This window comes from Serinus canaria, chromosome 26 (genome assembly GCF_022539315.1).
Source record: "Serinus canaria isolate serCan28SL12 chromosome 26, serCan2020, whole genome shotgun sequence".
In the NCBI taxonomy this organism is placed as follows: Eukaryota; Metazoa; Chordata; class Aves; order Passeriformes; family Fringillidae; genus Serinus; species Serinus canaria.
This window is the reverse complement of record NC_066339.1, coordinates 888,409-911,330: the sequence shown is the minus strand read 5'-3', so window position 1 is coordinate 911,330 and position 22,922 is coordinate 888,409. Positions and strand designations below refer to the sequence as shown.

Below are 22,922 nucleotides of genomic sequence, written 5' to 3'. Positions count from 1 at the left end.
GGTGGCAGGTATGAGGTGGCCGGATGGGGTGCCCGGTGCCGATTCCCTGACGCCCGCGGGCGGTGCCGCTCCCGCACGAGCCCCGGGGCGCGCCCAGAGGGGCGGGGCGGGCCGAGGTGCGCGGGCGGGGCCGTGGGCGGGACCTCCCGGTGGCGGGAGGAGCCTCGCGGAGCCGCCGCACGCGAGTCCGGAGGGGCCGGGGCTGCCGCAGCGCCGCGCAGGTCCCGCCGCCCGCCCGGCGCCGACCGCACCGACCGCTCCCCTCCCGCCCGCCCCGCTCCGAGCGCTGCTCTCTCGGACCGCTCGGACCGCACCGCTCCGCTCCGCCCGCCGCCCCGGCCGGTAAGTGCCTGCCCGCGCTCCCGCCGAAGTTTCCCCGGTGCCGCAGCGGCGCAGACTCTTCGGGACGGGGCTGCCCGAGCTCTCGCCGAGCCCGTCCCGGCGCCGCGACCCGAGGTGCGATCGTACCCCGTGGGGTGTGATGGAGTACTCGCCGTGGGCACCGGGTAGTTCACCTCCCCGTGTCTCGGTGCCGGGAGCAGGGCAGGGACCTGCGCTTTTCCCGGGAACCCATCCCAGGACACGGGTTCCAGAGCTGCCCAGCACGCGGAGGCTGCCCGTAGGGGGCTGCGCCCAGAAGGCGGCTGGGGACGGAGCCTGGAGGGATGGAGAGGGGGGCGGCGAGTGGTGCAGGAGGTTGCGGAGCTGGCAGGGAGCACCCAGGGGCGTGGGGACCCTCCCGAAAGCGTGAGATCCCCTGGGAATGCGGGGCCACTCCGAGGATGCCGCGCGGTGCCGCCAGGTCAAAGGTGCCCTCTGGGCGCTGCGGGATGCTCCAGCTCCTCATCCCTGCGGATGCCCGACAATGGGTGCCCTTGGGGTGCTGGCCCCGGGAGTGGCGGGGGCGCGGGGCTGTTCCCGCAGCATTGCGGGGAACCCACCCTAGTGCTGGGAACCCGGGGAGCGGCGTGGCCCCAGCGTGGGCAGCTACAAGCCTCGCTGCACTGACAGCTTCTTCGTAACGGCCTGGCCAGGAGCCAGCTCCAGGCAGACCCTCGGTCTGGATTCCCCTGCCGTGGCTTACACCTTCTCCGGGATCCTCCAACACTCCCCACGCTGGCTGGGTGCCGTCAGGGTGCAGCCGTGCAGAGGGGCTCGGTCCGGCGCCGGGGATGTCACACTGGGGTGCCGCAGCCCTTGCTGTGCTCAGCACATCGCTGCTCCCCTCAGCCTAGTTTTAAAGAGTGATTCCAAAGGAGCTCTGCAAATTGCGCAGGGGACAGGCAGCGTTGCAAGGTGACTGTGGCACGGGGGTGGGGGGGGGGAACACAAGTCTGTGTCACCCATTGCTTCGTGGTCTCCAACTGTATCAGCGCCTCTGTGTTTCTCTCTGCACGGGCACTCCTTGGTGAAGAGCTCTTCTGTCCTCCGAGAGAGCGGCCGGGGTGCTGCGGGGTGTCACCCACTGCAGAGTGTCCGACAGCACAGCCTCTTGCGCTGTGGAGCTGCAGGGCGCTGCCGGACTCCCCGCCTGCTCCTCTGCTGCAGCAAAACTTCAGTCCTGAGCGCAGGCTGGCTGGTACGCGAGCTGCTGCAGCAGCGGTGTTACTCCTGCACGCACCAAGCGTCAGCGCAGCCACCGGCAGGAGTCTCCAGCCTGCTGCATTATTGCCCGCTAGCACAGTGCCTCGGCCGCACGCTGACGGGGCTGCCGGACCCCCGGGGCACCCCTGGGGCATCCCCGGGGCTCTTCGCCGTTGCTGTGCTGCGCGCGGGGGCTTTTGACCGCAGGGTTTGGGTGGGAAAAAGTGAGATTTGCGGTGGTCTGTGTGCAGGTCAGTGTGAGACATTCAGGGGGAGGTGATACATCCAAGGTCATTGAGGCCAGCAGTGGCAGTAGGAGTCACCTGTGCTGCTCGAGAACAGCACAGCCCAGCAAAGCACCCCAGTGCCCCCAAACCTGAGCGCCTCTCGGAGTGATGCCATGTCTCCTCCTTGCTTATGGGTGTAGTGCAGGAATGGGTCTGACCTTGCCCAATCCCCTGGCACCTTGCCCGGCTTCCCCTGGTGAGCACCCCTGCCCTGCTTGCCGGGAGCCAGCCTGAAGCCCTGGTGCCCCCGATTCTGCAGGGCGAGGACGCGTCCCTGGCTGCCTGTGAGCCTGGTGGTGGCAGCGGCACTGAGCAGCACTGGTGGCACTGCGTGTGCTGGCTCTGCACCCCACTGCCCACAGCACCCACGGTCCCAGAGGAGGGAGGACACACAAATACAGTCATATAGACCCTGTATATACATGTACATGGGTATATATTATATATCCATGGCAGGGGGATTTCCAAACACAGCCACTGTGGCATTTGCTGCCGACTGCTCCCATGGGAGCTGCCTCTTGCTCCATAAGCCCCAGGGATGGTCACTGGACTGGAGCTCGAGGCCACTGAAGTGAGCCAGGATTCCCACTCCCCCGCAGGCCCTTCCTCCAGTTCACCATGGTTTTGGCAAAGTCCCAGCTCTGGGAGCCGGCTGACTGCGGCTCCTCATTACGACTGGAATTTCTCCTTCCCCGGGCTGCGCAGAGAGCTGCGAGCTGGCAGCCGTGATGTCCTCCAGCAGGATCAATGCCCAGTGTACAGATGGGACCCAGTGCCCACTGGTTTAAAATCCTGGATTTTTTAATTCTCTACTCCCGGTAGTGGAGCTCGGCACTGTGCCCAACCGTGCTCCTCCTCAGCCTGGTGGCCACCAGCACCTTCCCTGTGCCAGTTATCTGGAGCCACAGGGAAGTGCAATCAGGAAAAGGCTTTTGCCCTTGGCTGTGGTCAGCCTTTCCCTCCTGGGTGAGCACCCAGCTCTTCCCCAGCTCATGCCCTCAGCTTAGCTCCTGCCTGAGCCTGTGCTCCCCAAAGCACTCTTTGATTATTAGCCCTAATAATTGTGTTATCACATTGACTGAACTGTTTCAGATGCCAAAGCTAATTTTGCTCTTCATGCCTTCCTTCATCAGTAATGGGATTTTGATAACATCACGCATCCGAAAGTATTGGATAAACTTGGCATAATTCCCCATTTATTAATTAAACTGTAAATTAGGTAGCGTGCGTCTGGAATCTGAATGCCCCACACTGGTGTAATCCTGCTGCTGGGGATGGTGCTGGCCCATTCCTGTCAGTCCTGGGGTGTGGGATCCTGGTGTCTCCTGCTGAGTTTGGGGGCTGCCACATCCTAGAGGGACCACCTGCTCCATTGCTTCCTGTGTGCTGGAAGTTGTGATGTTTCATCAGATCTGGTGTTTGGAGCAGGAATTGTGTTGTCCCTGAATTTAGTTGCTGGTCAGCAGTCAGAGTCTGGCAGAGCTCCCTGTTCCCCCAGGGTGGTTCTGCTGGTGCTTTGGGAGGGGTGACTGCAGCCAGCTCTGGCAGTGCATGTGGCAGTGCTGGGCTGTGCCAAATTCCTGCCACCTGGAGCCACATCCCACTCTTCCACACAGGAATTTTTCTGACTTTTGCCCAAATCCATCCCCATTGGCTGTCTGTGGCCCCACTGGCCTGGAAGGTACTTCTGGCACTGACCGGGTGTCCTTCTCCTTGTGCATCTTAAGGAAAGCTGGTGGGTTGTAATTAATCTGGGGTGTTTCATGCTCCCCAGCTTTTCCCAGCCCTGCAGGGTGCAGCAGACGTGGACTCTGGGCTTGTGCATCCCTGGGGACATGGGGAGACCAGGAGCAAAGTGGGTGCTTGTGGCACGAGGTGTAGGTAGGTGCTGTGGGGTGCAATGGGGTAGTCCAAGACCTGAGTCTGGGCTGACCTGGAGGTGGCCTGGGGGGACTGTCCTGCTGCCAGGGACCTGGGGAGCTGCTCTGGGACCAGGCTGAAGCCATGGGCGCTGGGGGTGTCTGTGAGCAGCAGACAGGGCCTGTGTGCCAGGCTGTTTTGGGATCAGCAGAGATGATTTGGCAGCTGACATTCTGGCAGTGCTGGCATGGGATGAGGCATCCCTGACTCCTGTGAGCCTCATGTAGTGCCTCACACCATAGCAATTCCACCAAAACGCCATGGAGGTGGGATCAGCCTCCAAACTGCTCAGCATCATCCCAGGGAGATGCCTCCTACCTTCTCCTGCAGGACAGAGGGTGTCCCTGGGGACATGCTGGGACTGAGGGCTGTTGGTTCTGGGGAACCCCAAGTGGCACCACAGCTCCCACTGGCCTTGAGCAGAGGATTCAAGGAAGAAAACAACCCCAAATTTCAGAGCCATGCATGGATTTACAAGCTCCCAGTGGGCTCTGTTGCTGTCTTGCTCTGTTTCCAGGGGAGTCCCAGGGTTTTCTCCTGGAGCTGAGGTCTGGCAGAGTTGGGTTAGTGCCTGGGATGAAGGTGCTGTCTTGTGCCCACTCTGCCCATGCAGCATGATGGCAGCACTGCCAGCAGCCTGGCGCAGCCCCTGCCTGGTGCCACAGTGAGCTGTGCCAGCTCAGCCACTGCTCTGCGCCACGGGAGAGTCCAGCAGAGACCTCCTGGTGGAGTGGTGTGGGCCTGGCCATGGGGGACCCTTGGAAGGGATGGTGACCACCAACACTAGTTCAGGAACCAGGGTGCTTTGCATCTGGACTCTTCAGGTTTTTCCAGGGGAGGAACAACCTTCTCCAGGATGCATTGGTGGAGCAGCTCCTCAGTGCAGCCCTGAAAGTGTGTGCTGCTGTGCTTGTTCTGACAAAACACTTGGAGTCACGCAGGGATGCAGTTCAGAGGGGCTGGGCAGGGACAGACAAAACCCCTGTGGTGTTCAGGGGCTGTGCTATGACCCCAGCCGTGCCCTGGCTCTTCCAGTGACATTTCTCCATCTGCACAAGGTTTGTTCATGGAAGTCAGTCCTGTGTCCTGGCCTTGGTGGGGCTTTGTACCACAACAAAATCCCCTGGGCTGCTGTGGTGCTGTGTCCTTGCTGATCCCATCATTGTGCTTCCTCCATTCCCTTTACCACACCAAATGTCACAAGGCTGGAAGGCCCTGGGGACACAGAGCTCTACTCTGCCTCTGGGCTCCCCGTGCCTTGGAGCTGGGCAAGCAGCACCAGCATTGCTCCTACAGGATCTAGTCCTGGGGGACTGAGCCCAGCCTGACAGGGAGGAGGCGGATGAGCATTGGTGGGAGCTCCTCAGGGATGGGAAATGGTTCCCTGGATTCTAACACCAGCCCATCACGACCTCGTGCTTGGCTGGGAGCTGTGGAGATCTCCCTGGAGCCTCCCCCTGGAAATGGCCCCTGGTGGCTGGTGCCTGCTTGTTCGGCCCATGCTCTGAGCTGGGGTGCAGCACGGGGCGTGCACTCCCTGCTCCGTCTGGGATCGATCGCCGTGTCTCGCCTGCTCCTGGAGCCGCTTCTGGCTCTTCCCCAGGAGTTGACCTGGCTCCTTTGCTCTCCTCCCCTGCTGATCTGCAGCCATCAGTGTGGCACGGGGCCATGGCCTGGAGTGCTGGCAGTGTGGCCCTGGTGCCAGCAGCATGGTGCCCACCTGGGAGGCCACAACTTTGAGCTCTTGGCTGTGTGGTGGCTTCAAAGTGCCAGGGCAGCTCAGCCCATCACCATCTGGTGCCCTATTTAGCTGCTCTTGTGTTGCCTTCAGAGCAAGACACTGCTGCTGTGGCATCACAGTGCTGGGGAGCAGGCTGGGCTCTGCCAGCACCTGGAACCCATTTCTTGGGGGGCTTCTTTGGCCATTCGTGGCTGTGTGTGCCAAGGGTGGACTGTGTGTGCAGCCTGGGGTTGGGGTGAGCCTGGTGGTTTGCTGTGGCAGTGGTCAGTGCCATGTGGGATGTCCCCACAGCTCAGGATGTGGTGTCCAGCATCCCCAGCTGCCTTTTCTGCCTGTGCCATGGTGGCACATGGCATGAGTCAAAACCCTCTGGAGGTGAATGGTGCCTGCAGCCTCTGCAGCATTCCTGTGGGATGAGAGAGCAGTGCAGCAGTGATGGGAGACTGTGGGAAGCAGAGAGCCACAGTGGAGAGGGGGACAAGGTGCTCATCAGTCCCTTCGCTGTTGGCACCCAAATTTCAGGTGGCAGTGGCTGTGGCAGCGCCTGCCCTGGCTCCTGCAGGAGCCCTGGCACCAGTCCCAGCTCTGCTCCCTCCTGCCCTTCCTTCCTGGGGCAGCTGCAAACCAGGGCCTGATCCCTCTAGAAAAAGTGGGCTTTGGGAGATCAGCACCTCTGGGTGCCAGGCAGGGCTTTGAGTGCCTAGCAGTGGGTCCTTCTTCCTCTGATGTAGGTGCTGGCATCATGGGCTGTCACTGCCCTCATCCCCCATTTCTCCTCTTTGCTGTTCTGATTTTAGAGGCACAGAAAATCCCTGAGCTGCCTTACTGGGCACCCTGGTGCTGGTGGGTGGCAGCAGTGGTCTCCATGCAAGGAAGTGTCCCTGGGTAGGGACAAACCTGCCATCTCCCTGAGTCACAATGCTCTGGGGGGCCCTGCCATTGCTGAGAAGCTCCCCAATACCTGGTGGGTGTTGGTTGGTTGGTCTGTGCTTTGCAGAAGGAGATGCACAGGAGTGAGCAGGGCAGGGTGGGATCATCCCTTCCCCACATTGACCTTTAGGTGTCCATCCAGGGGGAAACTTCTGGCAGCAGGAGCTGATGGTTTGGCTTGGGAACACCAGAAGCCATCAATCTGGAACCCAGATGATGGACAAAGGCTGCCTTAAGGCTGCATTTACTGCTAGACCTCATTCGGTTTTGCTGTGAGTAATGCAGATCCTCTATCATAGGCAAGCAGTGGCTGCAAAACCACCATCATTTTTAAATTTTTTATTTTACAAACTCCCCCTTGTGAGCTGGGGGCTGAGTTTTCTTCCTTGAGGCCAGGGGCTCCAGGATGAGGAGCCCAGATTCTAGCAGTGGGGCAGTGAGGCAGGAGCTGATCCCGAGCTGGGCAGTGTGGTGCCCTCCTCAGATTCCTCATCCCTGGGGAAGAGCCTGGGCTGAACCCCAGCAAGTCATTAGTTTTAATTAGGGAGCTGGTGGGTGATGAGGCCATGAGTGGAGTGTGCCCTGGTGGGAGGAGGGTGCTGGCCAGCTCTGGTCCCATCCAGGGATGCTGCTGGAGCCTGCAGGATGGGGAGCAGTGCTGGGGGTCCCGGTGAGGTCTGGTGGCTGTCACTGGCCCACTCAGAGCTGGGGGAATGCTGAGCTTCAGCCCTGCTCAGGGATTTCCTCTCTCAGGATGCTGCTTCCCATGCTGTGCCTCAGTTTCCCATGGAGAGTGGGGGTGTCTGGCCAGCAGCACCTGCTCCTACATGGGTTTGGGGACCCGAACACGGGAGAGAGGTGTCTCAGCAGCTCAGGTACTCTGGTGCCACTTGCTACTAGAGTATCCTCACCCCATCACACCCCTCAGCTGTAGGAATACCCTCCCCTGAAAAATGTGGAGCTGGGGGACCAGAGACTCCCCTTGCCCTCAGCACAATGGATCAGGGTGGGAATGTGGGGGGATCGTGGGGGAAAGTGCTCGCCAAGCCCTGGGAGCTGCTCCACCATGCTGGGTGCTGAGGGTCTGATCTGGCACTGCTGATGCAGCTGCTGTAGTGTTGTGCTGGGGCTGGGGAAGGGGAGCAGGGATGAGAATCCAGGATTTGCTGTGCTGTTGCAGAGTCCCTTTGCAGCAGGGTCCTGCAGCATCTCCCCACCCAGCACCCTCCCTCCTCCCTGGCCCTTTGGTCTGGTGCCTTCACACATCCCTTGCCGGGAATTTTCTGTTAATTAAATGACCATTAGAAGCCAAGTCATGTTTTTGCCTTAATTAGAGTCTCCTGTCTCACTGCTGTGAGCTGAAACTCAGGCCCAGCGTGTGCCTCCCATGCCCCACTCCGGGCCGGTGAGGGCGCTGGGGAGCCGCTGTGCCCGGCCCAGGGATGCCCGGGCACTGTGCCATGGCTCCAGCAGGGATGGGATCTCCCCCTCCAGCTCCTGACCCCAGGAGCAAAACACCTGTTGGCATCAAAATCCAGATGGGGCACTGCCAAGTATCTCAGCTGTACTCTGGGATCTCTGCTTGCTCCCGGGCTGCACTGCAGAATTGTGTGGGCTCTGTAGGGCCCAGGCTTCCCGCTGGCATTGGGGTGGGAGAGGTCTCACCTTGAAACTGGCTCGGGATTTTCATTCATGACCATCCAAGCCCAAGCCCTGGCACACGGCAGCACAGTTCCTCGTTCAGCTCAGTCAGTTCCTCGTTCGTGGAGGTATGGGGGGGTTCCCACATCCCTGTCCCACCAGGACAGCTCAGACCTGGCTTTGCCATCCCCCAAAGGAGCAATAACTCAACCCTCTGGGCCCACGGCCACCCTTCCTTAACTAACGAGCCTCCCCCAGATCGGGGTCTCCCTGGGACACTTCATCCCTCGGGCTGGGGGGGCCAGAGCTGGGACCCCCCCTGTGCCCGCCCACACCCAGCCCATACTCGGTCAGCGCCAGCTGCTGCTAATTGCTGCCTCAGCCTCATTAATCCTTATTTGTCGCTGTTCCTGCCCTCCATCATCCCCGTGGCCTTCAGCTTCCTGGAGGGGAGAGGTTCCTGCTGCTGGAGGGGGAGGCTCCTTCTGCCCCTGCAGAGGAGCGGCTGGATTCCCCAAAAGCCTCACCCTGATGGGGACTGAGCTCCCGGGGTGCTGCTGTGTCCAGGGACATCCTGGTCCTTCTGCGCATCCCCAAATTCTCATCCCAGGTCTGGTCCTTTGCAGAACATCCTGGCTGATGAGAGGTCCTCAAAGCCCCCCAGCCTGTGACTCCCCCCCTCCATCCTTCCCCATCACCCCAGACAGGGAGCTACTGCTGGGGCAGGGGATACCCATGATGGGACCAGCCCTGAAGAAGCCCCAAATCCCCTTTTTTGTGCAGCAGCCTAGTGGGGGGGTAGTCTCTGGGATGGAGTCTTTGATGGAGGAGGAGGAGGAGGGATGAAGGGCTCAGGAAAGGGATTTTCCAGTGTCTAAACTGCTTTTCTGTACACAGGGGATGCCCTGGGGATGGATGGGGATGGGATCACTGGCTCCAGCCAGGGATTTTCATCCTGCCAGACCTTGGGGTGGTGCCAGCAAACGGAATGCAGCAAATGGAATGTGTGCGGGGGGGGAGGACACCCCCATCCCCTCTGCTCCCTAAAACCAGCAAGGAAGCCAGGGAGGTTTATACCAGGAAGGGCTGGATCGGAGCTCAGTGCAGTTTCTCGGGGTGCAGTATCAGCTTTACCGGGGGAAGGGGGGATGGACACCCAGAGCCAGTTTGGGGGCTGAGCCTGGAGGGAGTTCGCTGCATACAGCCCCGGGGGGTCCTAGGCCAGATGTTTAGAGCTGGGGGACACTGCCTGAGGGGTACAGGGCAACATAGTGTGGGGTGCAGAAGGGTTTTAGGGCTCTGAGGGTGGTGCAGCATGCAGGTGCACGAAGTGGGGCTGGGGTGATTGGTTAGGAGGTCTGGGAAGTGCTGCAGGCACAGGATATGCAATGTGCTCTGGGGGTGGGGGTGCTGCAGTGGTGGATTTGGGGTGCTGCACTGAGGGGTGCAGGATGAGGCATTGGGGGCTGCAGGGGGGTGCATTAGGGGAGCAATGCACCATGGGGGTGATGGTTTGGTGGGGCTCAGGGTTACACACTGGGGGGCTGGGGCAACACGGAGCAAGATAAAGCCCTGTGGGGGCAGAGGTGGCAGCTGGGGGGCTGTGGGGACCCCACAGCCTGGGGGCAGTGTAATGAAGGTGCGTTGGTGATGTGCCACCCTCCCCGCCCTCTGCCCCTGTGGGTCTCTGCAGCAGCTGCCGAGCTGAAGCCTGTCCTGCTCCATGGGGAGCTCCTGGTGGAGCTTTTTTGTGTGTGTAGGGAGGGGTGTAGTGGGTCCTACCATTCCCATCAGCCTCCCCTGATGGATGCTGCATCCCACGGAGGGGCTGGGGGATCCCCAGGGACCAGTAAGGCAGCAAGGGCCCCTTCCTAGCCAGAATTTATTCATGATGCCTTAACCCTCGCTTGTTCTTCGGCCAAGGAGTGATAGAAATGGTTAATTATAACCCTCATATATTCTTTATGTCCCTAACCTGCGATCTTGGGGCGGGGGGGGGGAGGGGTGCGGGAGCAGGGGGGGCTGGCGGGGAACAGCTCCGAACCAGGCAGGAATAAAGAGGAAACTTGAAGAACGGCAGCGAGTCCTCGGCAGGGACAGCCCAGCGGGGTTTGGGGGTGCGGTGGGGATTTCGGGGGCCGAGCTCCCTTCCCACCCGCACCGCCGGCCGCTCGGCTACTCGCCAGCGGCTGCCGCAACTTGCAAAGAGGAGAGAAAAAAATTGCAAAAGGAATGGAAAAAAAAAAACCACACAAGCAGGCAGCGGAGCCGGAGCAGGACTGCAATGCAGTGCCGCAGCCGTGCCCGCACGGTCCCCGCCCGCTGCCGGGGGAAGGGGCTGGGACTGGGACGGGCTCCCACCCCCTGAGAATCTGAGCCCTGGGCTGGAAGCAGCTCTGCCCCCACAGCTGAGGGGTTGGGCTGCCCGCTTGTGCCTGCTGGGGACACGGGGTGTGCCCGGGGACACCCAGTGAGGCAACGTGGGGACTGGGACCTGGAGGTGAGGGGACATCCCCTAGATCACACGGCCCCACTGGCGGCTCTCCGTGCCCCACAGACTGCCCCCCTCCCTGCCCTCCCCGGCTGCCCCCACGGCACTGCCCTGCCCTGCCCATGCCGGAGGCAGATCAAAGCCTGGTGCAGATCAGCCCCCCGACCCGTGGCAGGGGCTGTAGGGCGCTCAGCTGGAGGGGAGCAGCAACAGGGGCTCCATTGCTTCGCTGCCCGCAGGCCCCCCCGGGCCTCAGTTTCCCCCGGGCCTCAGCTCTGTCAGCGCCCGGTGAGCACCACGAGGGAGCAAGCAATTAGTGATGCTAATTAGGTTGGCCGGTTCAAAAGCAGCCCCTCCAGCGAGGCCTGATGCTGCCTTTAGCCCCCCGCCCCGGGCAGCCCCGCAGAGTTCCCCCAGCAGCCCCCGAAGCAGCCGTTCCCTGGATAAATGTCTGTGCGGCATCTGTGCCCCGCAGCCCCCCTGGCACTCGCGGCTGTGCACGGGCCGGGGACAGCCCCGGGCACACACTGCCTGCGTGTGCACTCACACACCGCCCCGGGCAGGTGGGCTCGCACCTGTGCCCGGCCACGGGCACACGCCCGAGCACGAGTATTCACACACACACGTTGTGCACGAGCATTTACATACCCTGTGCATGTTCACACGCACACATATACACTCATACCCGGTGCACTTTTACACACACGCACACTCATACCCATACCCTGTGCACTTTGACACACACACACACACACACACACACACACACACATCCATACCCTGTGCACACAGCTTGCACAAGCGTTCACACACTCACACATTTGCACGTCCCACGCACGCCTGCTTGCCTGCACCTCCATGTCCCCGTGTGCAGACGCGCACAGACCCTCCCCGTGCACACGCACCGGCCCTTGCACACTGGCGCCCGCCCCTGCACGCTCGCAGTGCCCAGGCACCCCTGGCAGGTCTCGCTCTGCCCGTGCCCACCTGTGGCAGCCCTGGGCTCCCCGCGGCACCAGTCCCTGGGTGGTGGCTCCGTGCTGCCGAGCAGCACCGACATCATCGACATCATCAAGATCATCGCGTCCCGATGGCAGCGGGGCTCTGCTGGATCCCCCCGGGCAGTGCTGGCCTGAGCGCCCGAGGGAGGAGAGGCGGCTCAGCCAGGTGCCCCCTCTGGGTGCTGCCCAACTTGTGTGGCAGGTTTGGGTGCAGAGCAGGTGCCGTGGGGTGTGTTGTGGTGGGCTGCAGCCCTGGGATCCCCCCCCTCCTGTTTCCTGGGGAGCTTGCAGGTTGTCAGTGGCCTGGACCCCACCCCTTTGTCCCTGGGTACAAGGCAGAGCCAGGACCCCTGCCCCAGACCAAGGGGGCAGGAACCAGCACTTGGAGGTTACCCCCAGCAGCCTTTGCTTTCCAAATCCTGGCTCTCCTCCCACCCACCTGGGGGGTACCCTGCACATAGGTAGTGATGGGGACAAACCCCTCCAATGTTGGGGACAGACCCAAACACATCCAGGTCTCCTCAGCTGCTGGAAGCTTTGGGGAACCTTTGAGGCCCTCAAGATCAAATAACCCTCAGCTGGTTAAATGCAGCAGCTCCTGGTTCATCCCAGGAAGGATCTGGGGGTTGTGGGGGACCTCCAGCATCCTGCTCCAGCCCCCCAGTGCCAGGTTTCAGGGCAAGGTGATGCTGATGCTGGTGTTTGGGCTGTGACAGCCCCTCGGTGGGGTGGGAAGGTGACTGTGGCCAAGGATGACAAAGCTGCAGGCTTGCAGCAGGGACCTTGTCTAGGTGGAGTCACAAAATCACATTTTGTTGTGTGAAGGACTGCCTCTCCCTCATAGGGGGCCCCCCCTTGGCCCCCACACCACGTTCCCCCAGAGCAGTGGTGCAGGAGGAAGGTGTCCAGGTGTGGAGCCACACTCTGGGTAATTCAGTGCTTAATTCACCTGCGAGGTTTCTGGAGACACAAGGCAGTGTCAGTTCGGGGCAGCAACACCCCCAGGTCTCTCTGGCTGCCTTTTTTGAGGTGAGAGCACTCCTTTCTGAGTTCTGCAGGAAAGGCAGAGGAGCACCTGGCCCCAGGGGACAGTGCTCTGGCTGAGAGGCTTCTTGAGGGTGAGGAGGAAAGAAGAGATGCAAGGAAGAGGGGGCACTCAAGCCACAGCTCACCTGCCCCCAGAAACTCCTTCCTGGGTTATCTGTGATCCTGCTCGTCTCTGCTTCCCCTGCTGGAGAGCCTGGTGCTCTCCTTAACCCCACTGGCACTGGGCATGCCCTGGCATTCTTCCCTGCTTTGGTCTTGCAAGCTGCTTTCTCATGGGCCTGTGGAGGCACTTTGGGGCTGGAGCTGGGGTTATGGGGGTACTTTGTATGAGGTTTGCCTGCAGGAGTCAAAGCCACATTTACAGGACAATGGCTGTGCCCGTCCTTGGTGGGTGCTCAGACCCAGCTGGGCTGGGGAGGGGGTGCAGAGCATGTTGGGCTGTTTGTGACCTGAACACCTTCCCTGGCTCCATGGAGGAGCAGAGCTGGCCAGGAGAGCCCTGTGGGGTTGGGAGGTGTGGCACTCAGGACATGGTACCTTTGACATATGAGTTGACCCATTAACCTGCGCACTGAACCTGCTACTGATGTGTAAAGCCAGCTCTTCCCTGCTTCCATCCATCCTCAAAATGTGCTCTTCTTCCTGGGGGCTGGAAGAAGAGCAGTGTATTGCTGCTGTTCCCAGACTTGGAAACTACCCTGGGGCTGGGAGCAAGTCCTGAGGTCCCACACCAGTGCTGGGTCCCTGTGGCTGCCCCATGCCTGGAGTCCCTGCCTGAGAAAAGGAGGAGATGAGAGGGCTGGATTTGTCCCAACCGACCTCATTCTTCTCTCCTGGGGTTGCAAACCCCTCTCCTCATCTCAAGGGGCCTTGCCACTTGGCACTCCTGGGAGGAGTGTCCCCACTACTGTCTCCAGGAGGCTCAGAGCTGGCACCATCATTGACACAGGGCTGGGTGATGCTCCCAGTGGCTTTGGAGATGTCAAGGACCAGGAAACCCAGGGGCCAGCTGGGCTTCCCACGGCTTGTGGGGGATTCAGGTGACCTCTCACAGCCATTGGGTCTGTGCCCCTCTAGCAGAAGATGAGGTGTCCTGGTGCAGCCCTGCTGCCCACGCAGGTGCTGTCCTGGGGACACTGGGGAGGAGTGGGGGCAGCAGGGATGTGTGACCAGTGGGTGATGTGTTCCAGGGAGCCCCTGGCCCACCATGACGTTCAAGCAAGCGTCCATGATGGCCCCGGAGGCCACGGCCAGCACGCTGCCCATGAGCACCATGGAGAACTCCACTGAGGCTGCGGGGCCGGGCGAGAGCAAGGAGGACATGTTCACCAAGCTGAGGGACAAGTTCATGAATGAGCTCAACAAGATCCCCTGTAAGTAGCTCCTTTCCCAGGTGTTACCCTCCTGATGGCCTCCCCACTGCACTGGTCCCAGTAGAATCTGTGGAACAAGGTTTTTGGGTGGCTGGGAGGGAGCTGCAGGGCTGACCAGGACACTGGCTTTTGCCCACAGTGCCACCCTGGGCCCTCATTGCCATCGCAGTCGTGGCCGGACTCCTCATCCTCACCTGCTGCTTCTGCATCTGCAAGAAGTGCTGCTGCAAGAAGAAGAAGAACAAGAAGGAGAAGGGCAAAGGCATGAAAAATGCCATGAACATGAAGGATATGAAGTCAGGCAACCAGGTGATGTCCTCCTGGGCTTATTGGCCAACAGCCCCTCTGGCTGAGTTATGGACTGTGTCAGGGCACTCACAGATCAGGCAGCAGATTGGGATGGAGCCACCAGGACCCTGGGATGGGACAGTGGAGCCAGGACCTGAGACAGCAGCACTGTCCTCTTCCAGTGTCTGGTGGCCCAGATGGACCAGGCTCAAGCCAGCCTTGATCTGCCAATGCTTCACCTGAGCCAAGAAATGTTGATTTAGTCCCACCTCCCTCTGGGTCAGATTCATTTCTCTAAACCTTTAGCTGAGAGGGGAGGCCCACCAGGCCAGAACACCGGGCAGTTTGGGATCCCCAGAACATCTGTGGTGAAGTGGTAGGTGCTGCTAACTCATCCTGGTGGCCAGCCCAAGGTAGGCTTTGGTACCCACAGGTTTGGGGCCACCCCAGCCATTTCAATGGCCTTGACCCGTGGCCATTTGGAGGGGTGGGAGAATTTGGCTATCTGTTCCTGCTCTTCAGAGCCATGTGGGCACCATGGGCATGCAGACAGGGCTGGAGCAGGAGAGGGGGGAGGTGTGAGGTGGGATTCCCCACTGGAGAGCGAGGGCTGTGTCCTCTGGGGCTCCACAGGTGGCACAAGCCCTGATCCCCCATCCTGCCAGGTCTGTGTAACACAGTGTCTGTGTCTCTCTTTGCCCATGGTGCCCTTGCTGTCCTGCCCTGGCTGCCTCTCTGCTCGGGGTCACCCTCCACGTAAGTGTCACCATGAGCCTTCTCCATTACCTGCTTCTGGGTGGGATGGGGGACTGGGGACACATCAAAGAGGGGGCAAGGAGCTGGGACTCTCACCCCATGGACTGTGCTTGGAGAGGCAGGAAGAGGGGTGAATTTCCTGGGGACAATCTATTTCTGAGTCTACAAAGCCTGGAAATGGCCCTGATAAGCCCTTAGCTCTGGCTGTAGTGCTCCTCCAAGCATGGACTGGGGGCACAGGACCCACCACCTGCAAGCACCAAAGCTCCCTCCACTGCAGTCAATCCCTTGTCCTGGCACCCTTGGCAGCCCCCCTGTCATTTTGGCTGGACCAGCACCGGGGCCTCCCTGGGAGCTGCGTGTCTGTGCTACTCCCAGTGCCACCCCCAGTGCCACCCCAGCCTGCTCTGTCTATGCTTCATGTGCCCAGCACGTGGGTCCCCCTCCCTGTGGTGGGGAGAACCTGGGTGTTGAGATGCCAGGACGGTTGGGGTGCTGAGGTGCCCAGGGCTGTGGGGCTGGGGCTGCTGGGGTGGGGCCATTCTGCTGAGCTGGACCTCGGCTGCCATTGCAGGACCAACAGGACGACGATGACGCAGAGATGGGTCTGACAGAGGGGGAAGGTGAGGAAGAGGAGAAGGAGCCAGAGAACCTGGGCAAGCTGCAGTTCTCTTTGGACTACGATTTCCAGGCAAACCAGGTGATGGAGGGGCTGGGGCTCAGCTGAGGAGTGGGGTTTGCCCAGGGTGGGAGTTGAGAGGAAGACAGGTCTGTGCTGGACCTGGGAGGCACATGAGGGAAGAAGCAGCTGGGTGCTGTGTCAGAGGAAGTCCTGCCCCATGTTGGACTGGAGATGAACCCTTGGCAGCTGCAGGGCATGGCTGGGCTGTCTCACTGAGGACTCCTCTGCCCTTCCAGCTCACAGTGGGGATCCTCCAAGCTGCTGAACTGCCAGCTTTGGACATGGGTGGCACCTCAGACCCCTATGTCAAGGTGTTCCTGCTCCCTGACAAGAAGAAAAAGTATGAGACCAAAGTGCAGAAGAAGACCCTCAACCCTGCCTTCAATGAGACCTTCACCTTCAAGGTGAGCCCTGCATCCATAACAAGGAGCTTGTCTACCCCTCCAGTCCTTCCCCCTGGCTGTAGCAGTCCTGTGTGCTGACTCTCCCTTCCAGGAGCAGGTGGTCCTGACTCAGGGTCCCCCTTGCAGCATGGTTGCTGTCCCTTTGTGCAGGTGCCCTACCAGGAGCTGGGTGGAAAGACTCTGGTGATGGCCATCTACGACTTTGATCGCTTCTCCAAGCACGACATCATAGGGGAGGTGAAGGTGCCCATGAACACAGTGGACCTGGGCCAGCCCATCGAGGAGTGGAGGGACCTGCAGAGTGGAGAAAAGGAGGAGGTGAGACCAGCCCACACCAGCTGAACCCCTGGCTGGGGGCCTGGGATGGGGGCTGGCTGCAGGGTGAGCTCTGCTTTCAGGGCCATCACAAAGCTCAGGGTCCCAATCACTGTGGGGTCCTACCAGGGTACCGTGAACATCCTGGCAGTCATTACTGGGATCTGACCTGCTGTTACTCTGTGTGAAAATGTTTCTACAACAAAAAAAATCAAGACTATAAAACATCATGAGTGCTGTGCTGGGCCTGGCTTGTCCTGGACCCAGTGATTAAACTCTTGTGTTGGTGCACAGGGTGCCAGCTTGAGTCTGGACTGAGCAGGGTTTGGCACTGAGCAGGTTTGAAAGTGTGATTGTGTCCAACCACTGGAGTCCCAGGCACTGGTGAGGCTTTGATCTCCCCTCCTTGCTCTGCTTGGCAGCCAGAGAAGCTGGGAGACATCTGCATCTCCCTGCGGTACGTGCCCACAGCCGGGAAGCTCACTGTCTGCATCCTGGAAGCCAAGAACCTGAAGAAGATGGATGTTGGGGGCCTCTCAGGTGGGTGTTGCTCAGGGGCAGCCTCCCCCTGCCCTGCTGGGGGCTCTCAGGATCCTCTGTGGGAAAGGACTCTGGGGCCACCTGTCTGGCAGAGCTTGGAAAAGCCCCCAGTGCCTCCTCATGCCTTGGAGGCAGCCCCAGGTCTGGCTGGGGGTTGAGGGGAGATGGGCTTGGGATGCATCCCCAACTCTTGGGAAGGACCCTTTGAATTTGGTCCCCCAAGATGCTGCAGGACCTGGGTGGTGAAAGTGCTCCTCTGCCATTTGCTCCTGGTCCTGCTCCTCCTTGACCTCGTGGCTAGGGACCTCGGTTGACAGCATGTTTTGTGCCTAAAGTGTCTTCCCATCCCCATCCTGGGGCTCAGCTCTGTGCCCAGGGGAACTCAGCTCTCTCCAGACATGCTTTAACCACGACAAGAGCAGTACCTGCATGGCTGGAAGGATTCAGCTTTATTGTGGGCTTTCCTGCTCCAGAAATGGATCAGGCCAGAGCCCACCCAATGTCACTCACCTGACAGGTCAGCTGTCACTCTGCTGTCCCCTGCCTTCCTAGAAGGGGGCCCACAGCATAGAATCCCAGAATCACTACTGTTGGAAAAGACCTCCAGGACCATCAAGTTCAACTTGTGCCTGGTCCTCACCTTGTCACCCAGACCAGAGCACTGAGTGCCATGTCCAGGCATTGCTTGGACAGCTCCAAGGATGGGGACTCCACCACATCTCTGGGCAGTTCCAATGCCTGACCATCCTTTCAATAAACAATTTCTTCCTGATGTCCAACCTGAACCTCCCCTGTCTCAACTTGAGGCCGTTTCCTCTTTTCCTGTCCTTTGTTCCGTGGGAGCAGAGCCCAACCCTCCCTGGCTGCCCACTACTGTCAGGGAGTTGTGGAAAATGAGAAGGTCCCCCCCGAGTCTTCTTTTCTCCAGGCTGAGCTCCCCAGCTCCTTCAGGCTCTCCTCACTCTCCTGACTCTCCAGACCCTTTCCCAGTTCTGCTGAATGCAGGATAGCTCCATCCATTGGCCAGTTGCTGCCACAAGTCTTCCCCAGCCCAACCATTTTGTCTTTGGCATCCATCCACAAACCTCAGACTGTCTTTACTCAGGGCAGTCTCTCCCTCACCTGGGCTGAGATGTCTCCTGGGACCAGGAGGTATCCCAGGGGTATCCCCAGGGCACTTCAGCCCTCGCTAATGCCCCATCCTGACCCCCAGATCCCTACGTGAAGATCCACCTGCTGCAGAATGGCAAGAGGTTGAAGAAGAAGAAGACCACAGTCAAGAAGAAGACCCTGAACCCCTACTTCAATGAGTCCTTCAGCTTTGAGATCCCCTTTGAGCAGATACAGGTTTGTCTGATGACTCCCCTGGGATGGAAGATGTCCTAAAGCTGCCTGAGCCTTCATCCCAGCCCTCCAGCAGCCTGAGCCGCTCCTGCTGAGCTCCTGGTCTGGTTACCCAGGAGATTCTTCCTGTCTCATCTGGGGCCTGGGCTGATGCTGAGGACAGCTGTTGTGGGGGCAAAGCTGGGAGGCTGGGCAGCACCCATGGCAGATGAACCCCAACCCAGATCATGGCTGAAATAGGGCTTTCCTCTGCTCCTGATCCCACAGTGCTCACCCTAAGCTTAACAGAGTGGTCCTGGGGGTATTTTGGGCTCTTGGCCACTGCCTTCTGCCCCTCTGTGTCCTGTGCAAGTCCCTGCACGTGGCCCTTGCGCCTGCCCAGTAGCCCACAGCTCTTGCCCAGCCCCACACCACACCTTGGTGACCTTTCCCAGGTGAATCAGCTCAGGATGAGCTGGGCCCCCCCTGGACTCCTTGGAGAAGGACATGAAGGAAGCAGGGAGGGGCCCCTGCCCCACAATGGGCCAAATGTAGCTATAGTAAAATCTGATAAAAGAAAAGTGAGATTTTCTCATATATAACGTCCAGCAGCAGATCCTAAAAGGGGAAGTTCACTATCTTAAAGAGATGGTTTAAGAATGTTTTCTTCACATTTGTTAGGGATTTTCATTGCTTCTTCTTGGGGCTCATCCTTGGGGGATCCCTGGGGCACCATGGGGCTATGGAGCTGTCACGACCACTGTGCCTTTCCACCCCTCTAAACAAGGTTTCCTCCTTTAGAAAGTGCAAGTGGTCATCACAGTGCTGGACTACGACAAGCTGGGGAAGAACGAGGCCATCGGCAAGATCTTCACGGGCTTGAACTCCACGGGCACGGAGCTGCGGCACTGGTCTGACATGCTGGCCAACCCGCGGCGGCCCATTGCCCAGTGGCACTCGCTGAAGCCAGAGGAGGAAGTGGATGCAGCTCTCGGCAAGAACAAATAGGCGGCTCTGCCGCGGCACGGCGCTGCGGACAGCTCACCCAGAGCTACTGATACCTCAGTTCTGCAACCTTCCGTTTGGTTTTTGTTCTGTTCTAAGCTGAAATGCCCTCTGATGCCTCTGGAGGGGTATCCAGGCAGTCCCAATAGCTTCCAGGGGAAGAGGTTAAAGACATGGATGGTTCTTTTTGTTCTTCAGCATTGTTCCTTTCTGCTGCATGTCCCATTGCCTCTGCTCGCCATCCCTTCTTAGTGCAAAGCCAGCAGCACACCTGGGACCTTCCCCAGCAGCTGTGTCACCAGCCTGCAGCATTGCTGCCACCATCCTGCTCTTGGGATCACGTGGGGAACCGTGGAACGTTGCATGGAGGTGATACTGGAGCCTGATGGTGCGAGATGATGAGACCCACTGTGCTTGGTTGGGGCATGACCAGCAGTGAGACAGAAAAATGGTGCAGAAGACCCTCTGAAGAGACGCAGGTGCATCCCCCTGGCCCTCCCCAAGGAAGGTTGAGTGCCCCTGGCCAGCTCCAGGTTTGGGTTCTCTGAGGAGAATCCTTGTTTGCAGGGGCCATGGATCCTGCTGTGGTGGTGGGGTGCCAAGCCCTCAGTGTTGCAGCAGGAGCTGTGGAGGCCAGTCTGGGCACAGGGAGCCTCCAGGGTTGCTCCAAGGAGACACAGGGTGAAATGTGGATGCACCAGCAGCACTGTGTGGATCACCACCACCACCAGCACCACAACCTCTGTTTTGTCCCCAGAGGGGCAGCGCTGGGTGATTTGCATCTGTGTCCCACCATGCTTGGTGAATCCCATAGATCAAAATGCTTCCACGAGGCAGGTTTACAATGAGAGGTCTCCAGATGTGATGGGGGCAGCCTCCCCAGAGCTGCACCAGGTGTCTCCCCAGAGACTGTCCATCACATGTCCCATCACTGCTGTGGGCACCCCAGCCTCAGGGCAGCTAGGGGGCCATGGGGAGCTCCAGCCCCACCACCTGCTGTGGGTGGGGATGGCAAGAGCAAGCCTGGGGCCAACAAGGGAGCAAAGCCCCCGACCCCCATGACCTGCTACTCCCCACCAGGCCATTGGCTGTTAAACCCACCCCGTCCTGCTCCCCTTGGGGGTATAAGCCATATCCATGACCCTGACAGTGGCTAAGAGCTTCTCTAGGCTACTTCTCCCACTGTCCCAGAAAAGCTCCTGAGCCAGAAACACAGTTCTCTGCAGCTGGAAGGGGGTTCAGCAGCCCTACCCAGTGCAGTCCAGTCTGTACTGGAGCACTGATGTTAGCTCGTGTCCCTGTCCCAGCTCCAGCTCCACAGCAGCCTCACGCTCTGGTCCCTTTGGCTTCCCTGGACTCAGTGCTGGGGGTTCCAGCACTGCAACAGTGAAGGGTTGAGTCCCAGGGATGTGCTGGCACTGGGGACACTGCTCTGGGGGTTCAACACCTGGGCTGGCACCTAGGTCCAGGGACACAGTGCCAAAGCTGAACTCATCCCAGTGCTGTCGGATGCTTTAGGAGCTCCCGCAGCTCTGACTTCCCAAAGGGCATCCTGGCCGTCTCCAGAGGTGGGGAGACAATGGGACACTTGGTGGCAGTCACTGGGTTTGAAACTTGGCTCGAGGAGTTCAAATGGACATGGGGACCAGCCCCTGTCTCTGGAGGGTTGTGCAGCTCTGGGACAGGTCCCCAGGGCAGGACATCTCCATCTGTGGGAGGTTTGGGGCTTGGATGGCCGAGCTGCAGTGTGGGAAGGGGATGTTGGACAGGGTCCTCTAATGACCACCTCCACCACCACTGCAGCTGCACTTGGCCATGCCCTGGCAAAGGTGGCACTGGGGCCATGCTGGGTCTGCAGGGGTCATCCAGCCAGTGGTCTCTCAGGGCTGTCTCCAGCTTTAATTAGTCCCTTTTCCTAATGGATGTGTCAGTGTCAACAGATGGGGTCCTGCCCTGCCCCTGTAGCCAAAGGGAGAAGTCTTGGGATGCTTTTAGTAAAGGGAAGCTGGAGGGGGGCTGATGTCCCATGGTCAGGAGTACTGGTAGGACTCAGTCTCATTTTGGGGTCCATTGGGGGAGAGGGGGTGTGGGGTGTGTGGGGGCATTTGCCTCGCATGGAATGGGTTAAAAGGGGAGGAATTAGAAAAAGCATTGAAATCCTTGTTTGCAGCCAGCACGTGTGCATGGCTTGGCAGCCCTCCCAGGGAAGCAGGTGGAGGTGTGTCTGCACACCTGCACATCTGCACATCACACCTGTACACCTGTACACCTGCACACCCCAGATGCACCCACTCCTGTGCTCCCCCCCGCCCATCCGCCCCCAGCCCCACCGCATGGGCCGGGGTCCGGGGATCCACGCCAGGAGTGGTGATCCCACCTGGCTGCTTTCCATTCAGACTCTTTAAGCCTTGGGGGAGGGGGAAGACTGTGACTTTAATACATGATTTAATTTTTTTTTAATAAAAAAGGGAAAACCAACCAACATCCTGAAGCCATCTGCGCTGCCTCTGACCCGCCCCTTAGCTGTGTGTAGATAAATTATATGGAGACATAGCTGTATATACCACGAGCAGTGCATGTGATGCAGCCACGTAGCAGCAGCAGCATGGCCCCAGCCCGGCGGCGCTGCCACCGCCCCGCCACTGCCGTCCCCCATCTCCGGCCTCCGCCAGGGAGGAGGCGGCGACGACCAAAACCCATCGCTCGAGAGCTCTCCACCGCCCTGATCTTTTCCTCCCAATTAAAATGAAAATCCCCGATTAAATCACATAAAAGAAGAAAATAATGCCAAGAAGCAAAGCATGCCAAGCCCGACCCGCCAGCGGAGAGTGAGCTATCACTGCCGCGGCCGTGGCGTCCATGTGTGTCGTGTTTCTGTGTCTTGTCGCGTTTGTCCCATGGCCGGGTAGCAGCAACATCGTGGCTTCGGTGTCCTGTGTCGCGTTGGTACATTTCACCGTCAGAGCAACTTTAGAAGCCATATTAGAGCACGGTGCACCGGGACTACACGGACAGGCCCGCGGTGAGCCGTGACCCCCTTCCCTCCGTGTGTCCCCCCGGTTCGTGGGGCTCGGGCTGCCGGGAGCCGCCTCGCTGTCCTTGGGTGCCGCTGTCACGCTGGGCCAGGGGACGGGACAACGCTGGGCACAGATGTTGGAGTCGACCTGCTGGTGGTGAAAAGGCTTTTTGGAGCAATTTGGGTTATTTCTGCCATGTCCAGCCGGTGGTTTCTGTTTTGGGGACGAGGGCTGGCACTTCCCTCTCCTGGCGGCACCGCGGAGCAAACCCAGCTGATGGTCCCCAGGTTACAAAAGGAAGTGAATCCTGGAGTCTTGGCAATAGGCTCGAGTTCCTTTTCCTTTTTTTTCCCGATCTGGGAGGGAGGAGCCAGCTCCTTGGGGAGTCGCAGGCTCGGCCACCCTTGGACCCGCAGTGCCGGCCCCGGTCGGACCGTGCCAGCCCCGCAGCGCTCGGCTCCGGCGGAAGCTGCTTTTAATGCCCCTTCCCCTCGTGTGGACTCTGTCATTCCGTCTCTGATCGTTTGATGGTTATTTTGTAATGATTTACGTCTCCTTATTAAAGAAACAAGCTGAA

General features: G+C 59.7%; 1 protein-coding gene across 1 annotated transcript; it reads left to right on the top strand.

Moving 5' to 3' along the window:
• The first annotated feature begins 285 nt into the window (after window positions 1-285).
• On the top strand, window positions 286-22,917 carry SYT2 (synaptotagmin 2). Its single transcript, XM_030233294.2, has 9 exons — window positions 286-342; window positions 13,833-14,015; window positions 14,155-14,324; window positions 15,643-15,759; window positions 15,978-16,145; window positions 16,296-16,463; window positions 16,883-17,000; window positions 18,214-18,347; window positions 19,125-22,917. Exons 2-9 carry the CDS (start codon window positions 13,850-13,852, stop codon window positions 19,329-19,331), a joined length of 1,248 nt encoding a protein of 415 aa, XP_030089154.1. The 5' UTR covers window positions 286-342; window positions 13,833-13,849; the 3' UTR covers window positions 19,332-22,917.
• Window positions 22,918-22,922: the final 5 nt, after the last annotated feature.

Bases quoted from the DNA above. Each gene is read 5' to 3' on its own strand.
- SYT2 (XM_030233294.2), top strand. From the start codon at position 13,850: ATGACGTTCAAGCAAGCGTCCATGATGGCCCCGGAGGCCACGGCCAGC. The intron at 17,001-18,213 runs GTGGGTGTTGCT...CCTGACCCCCAG, and splicing joins GGATGTTGGGGGCCTCTCAG to ATCCCTACGTGAAGATCCAC. The intron at 18,348-19,124 runs GTTTGTCTGATG...TTCCTCCTTTAG, and splicing joins TCCCCTTTGAGCAGATACAG to AAAGTGCAAGTGGTCATCAC.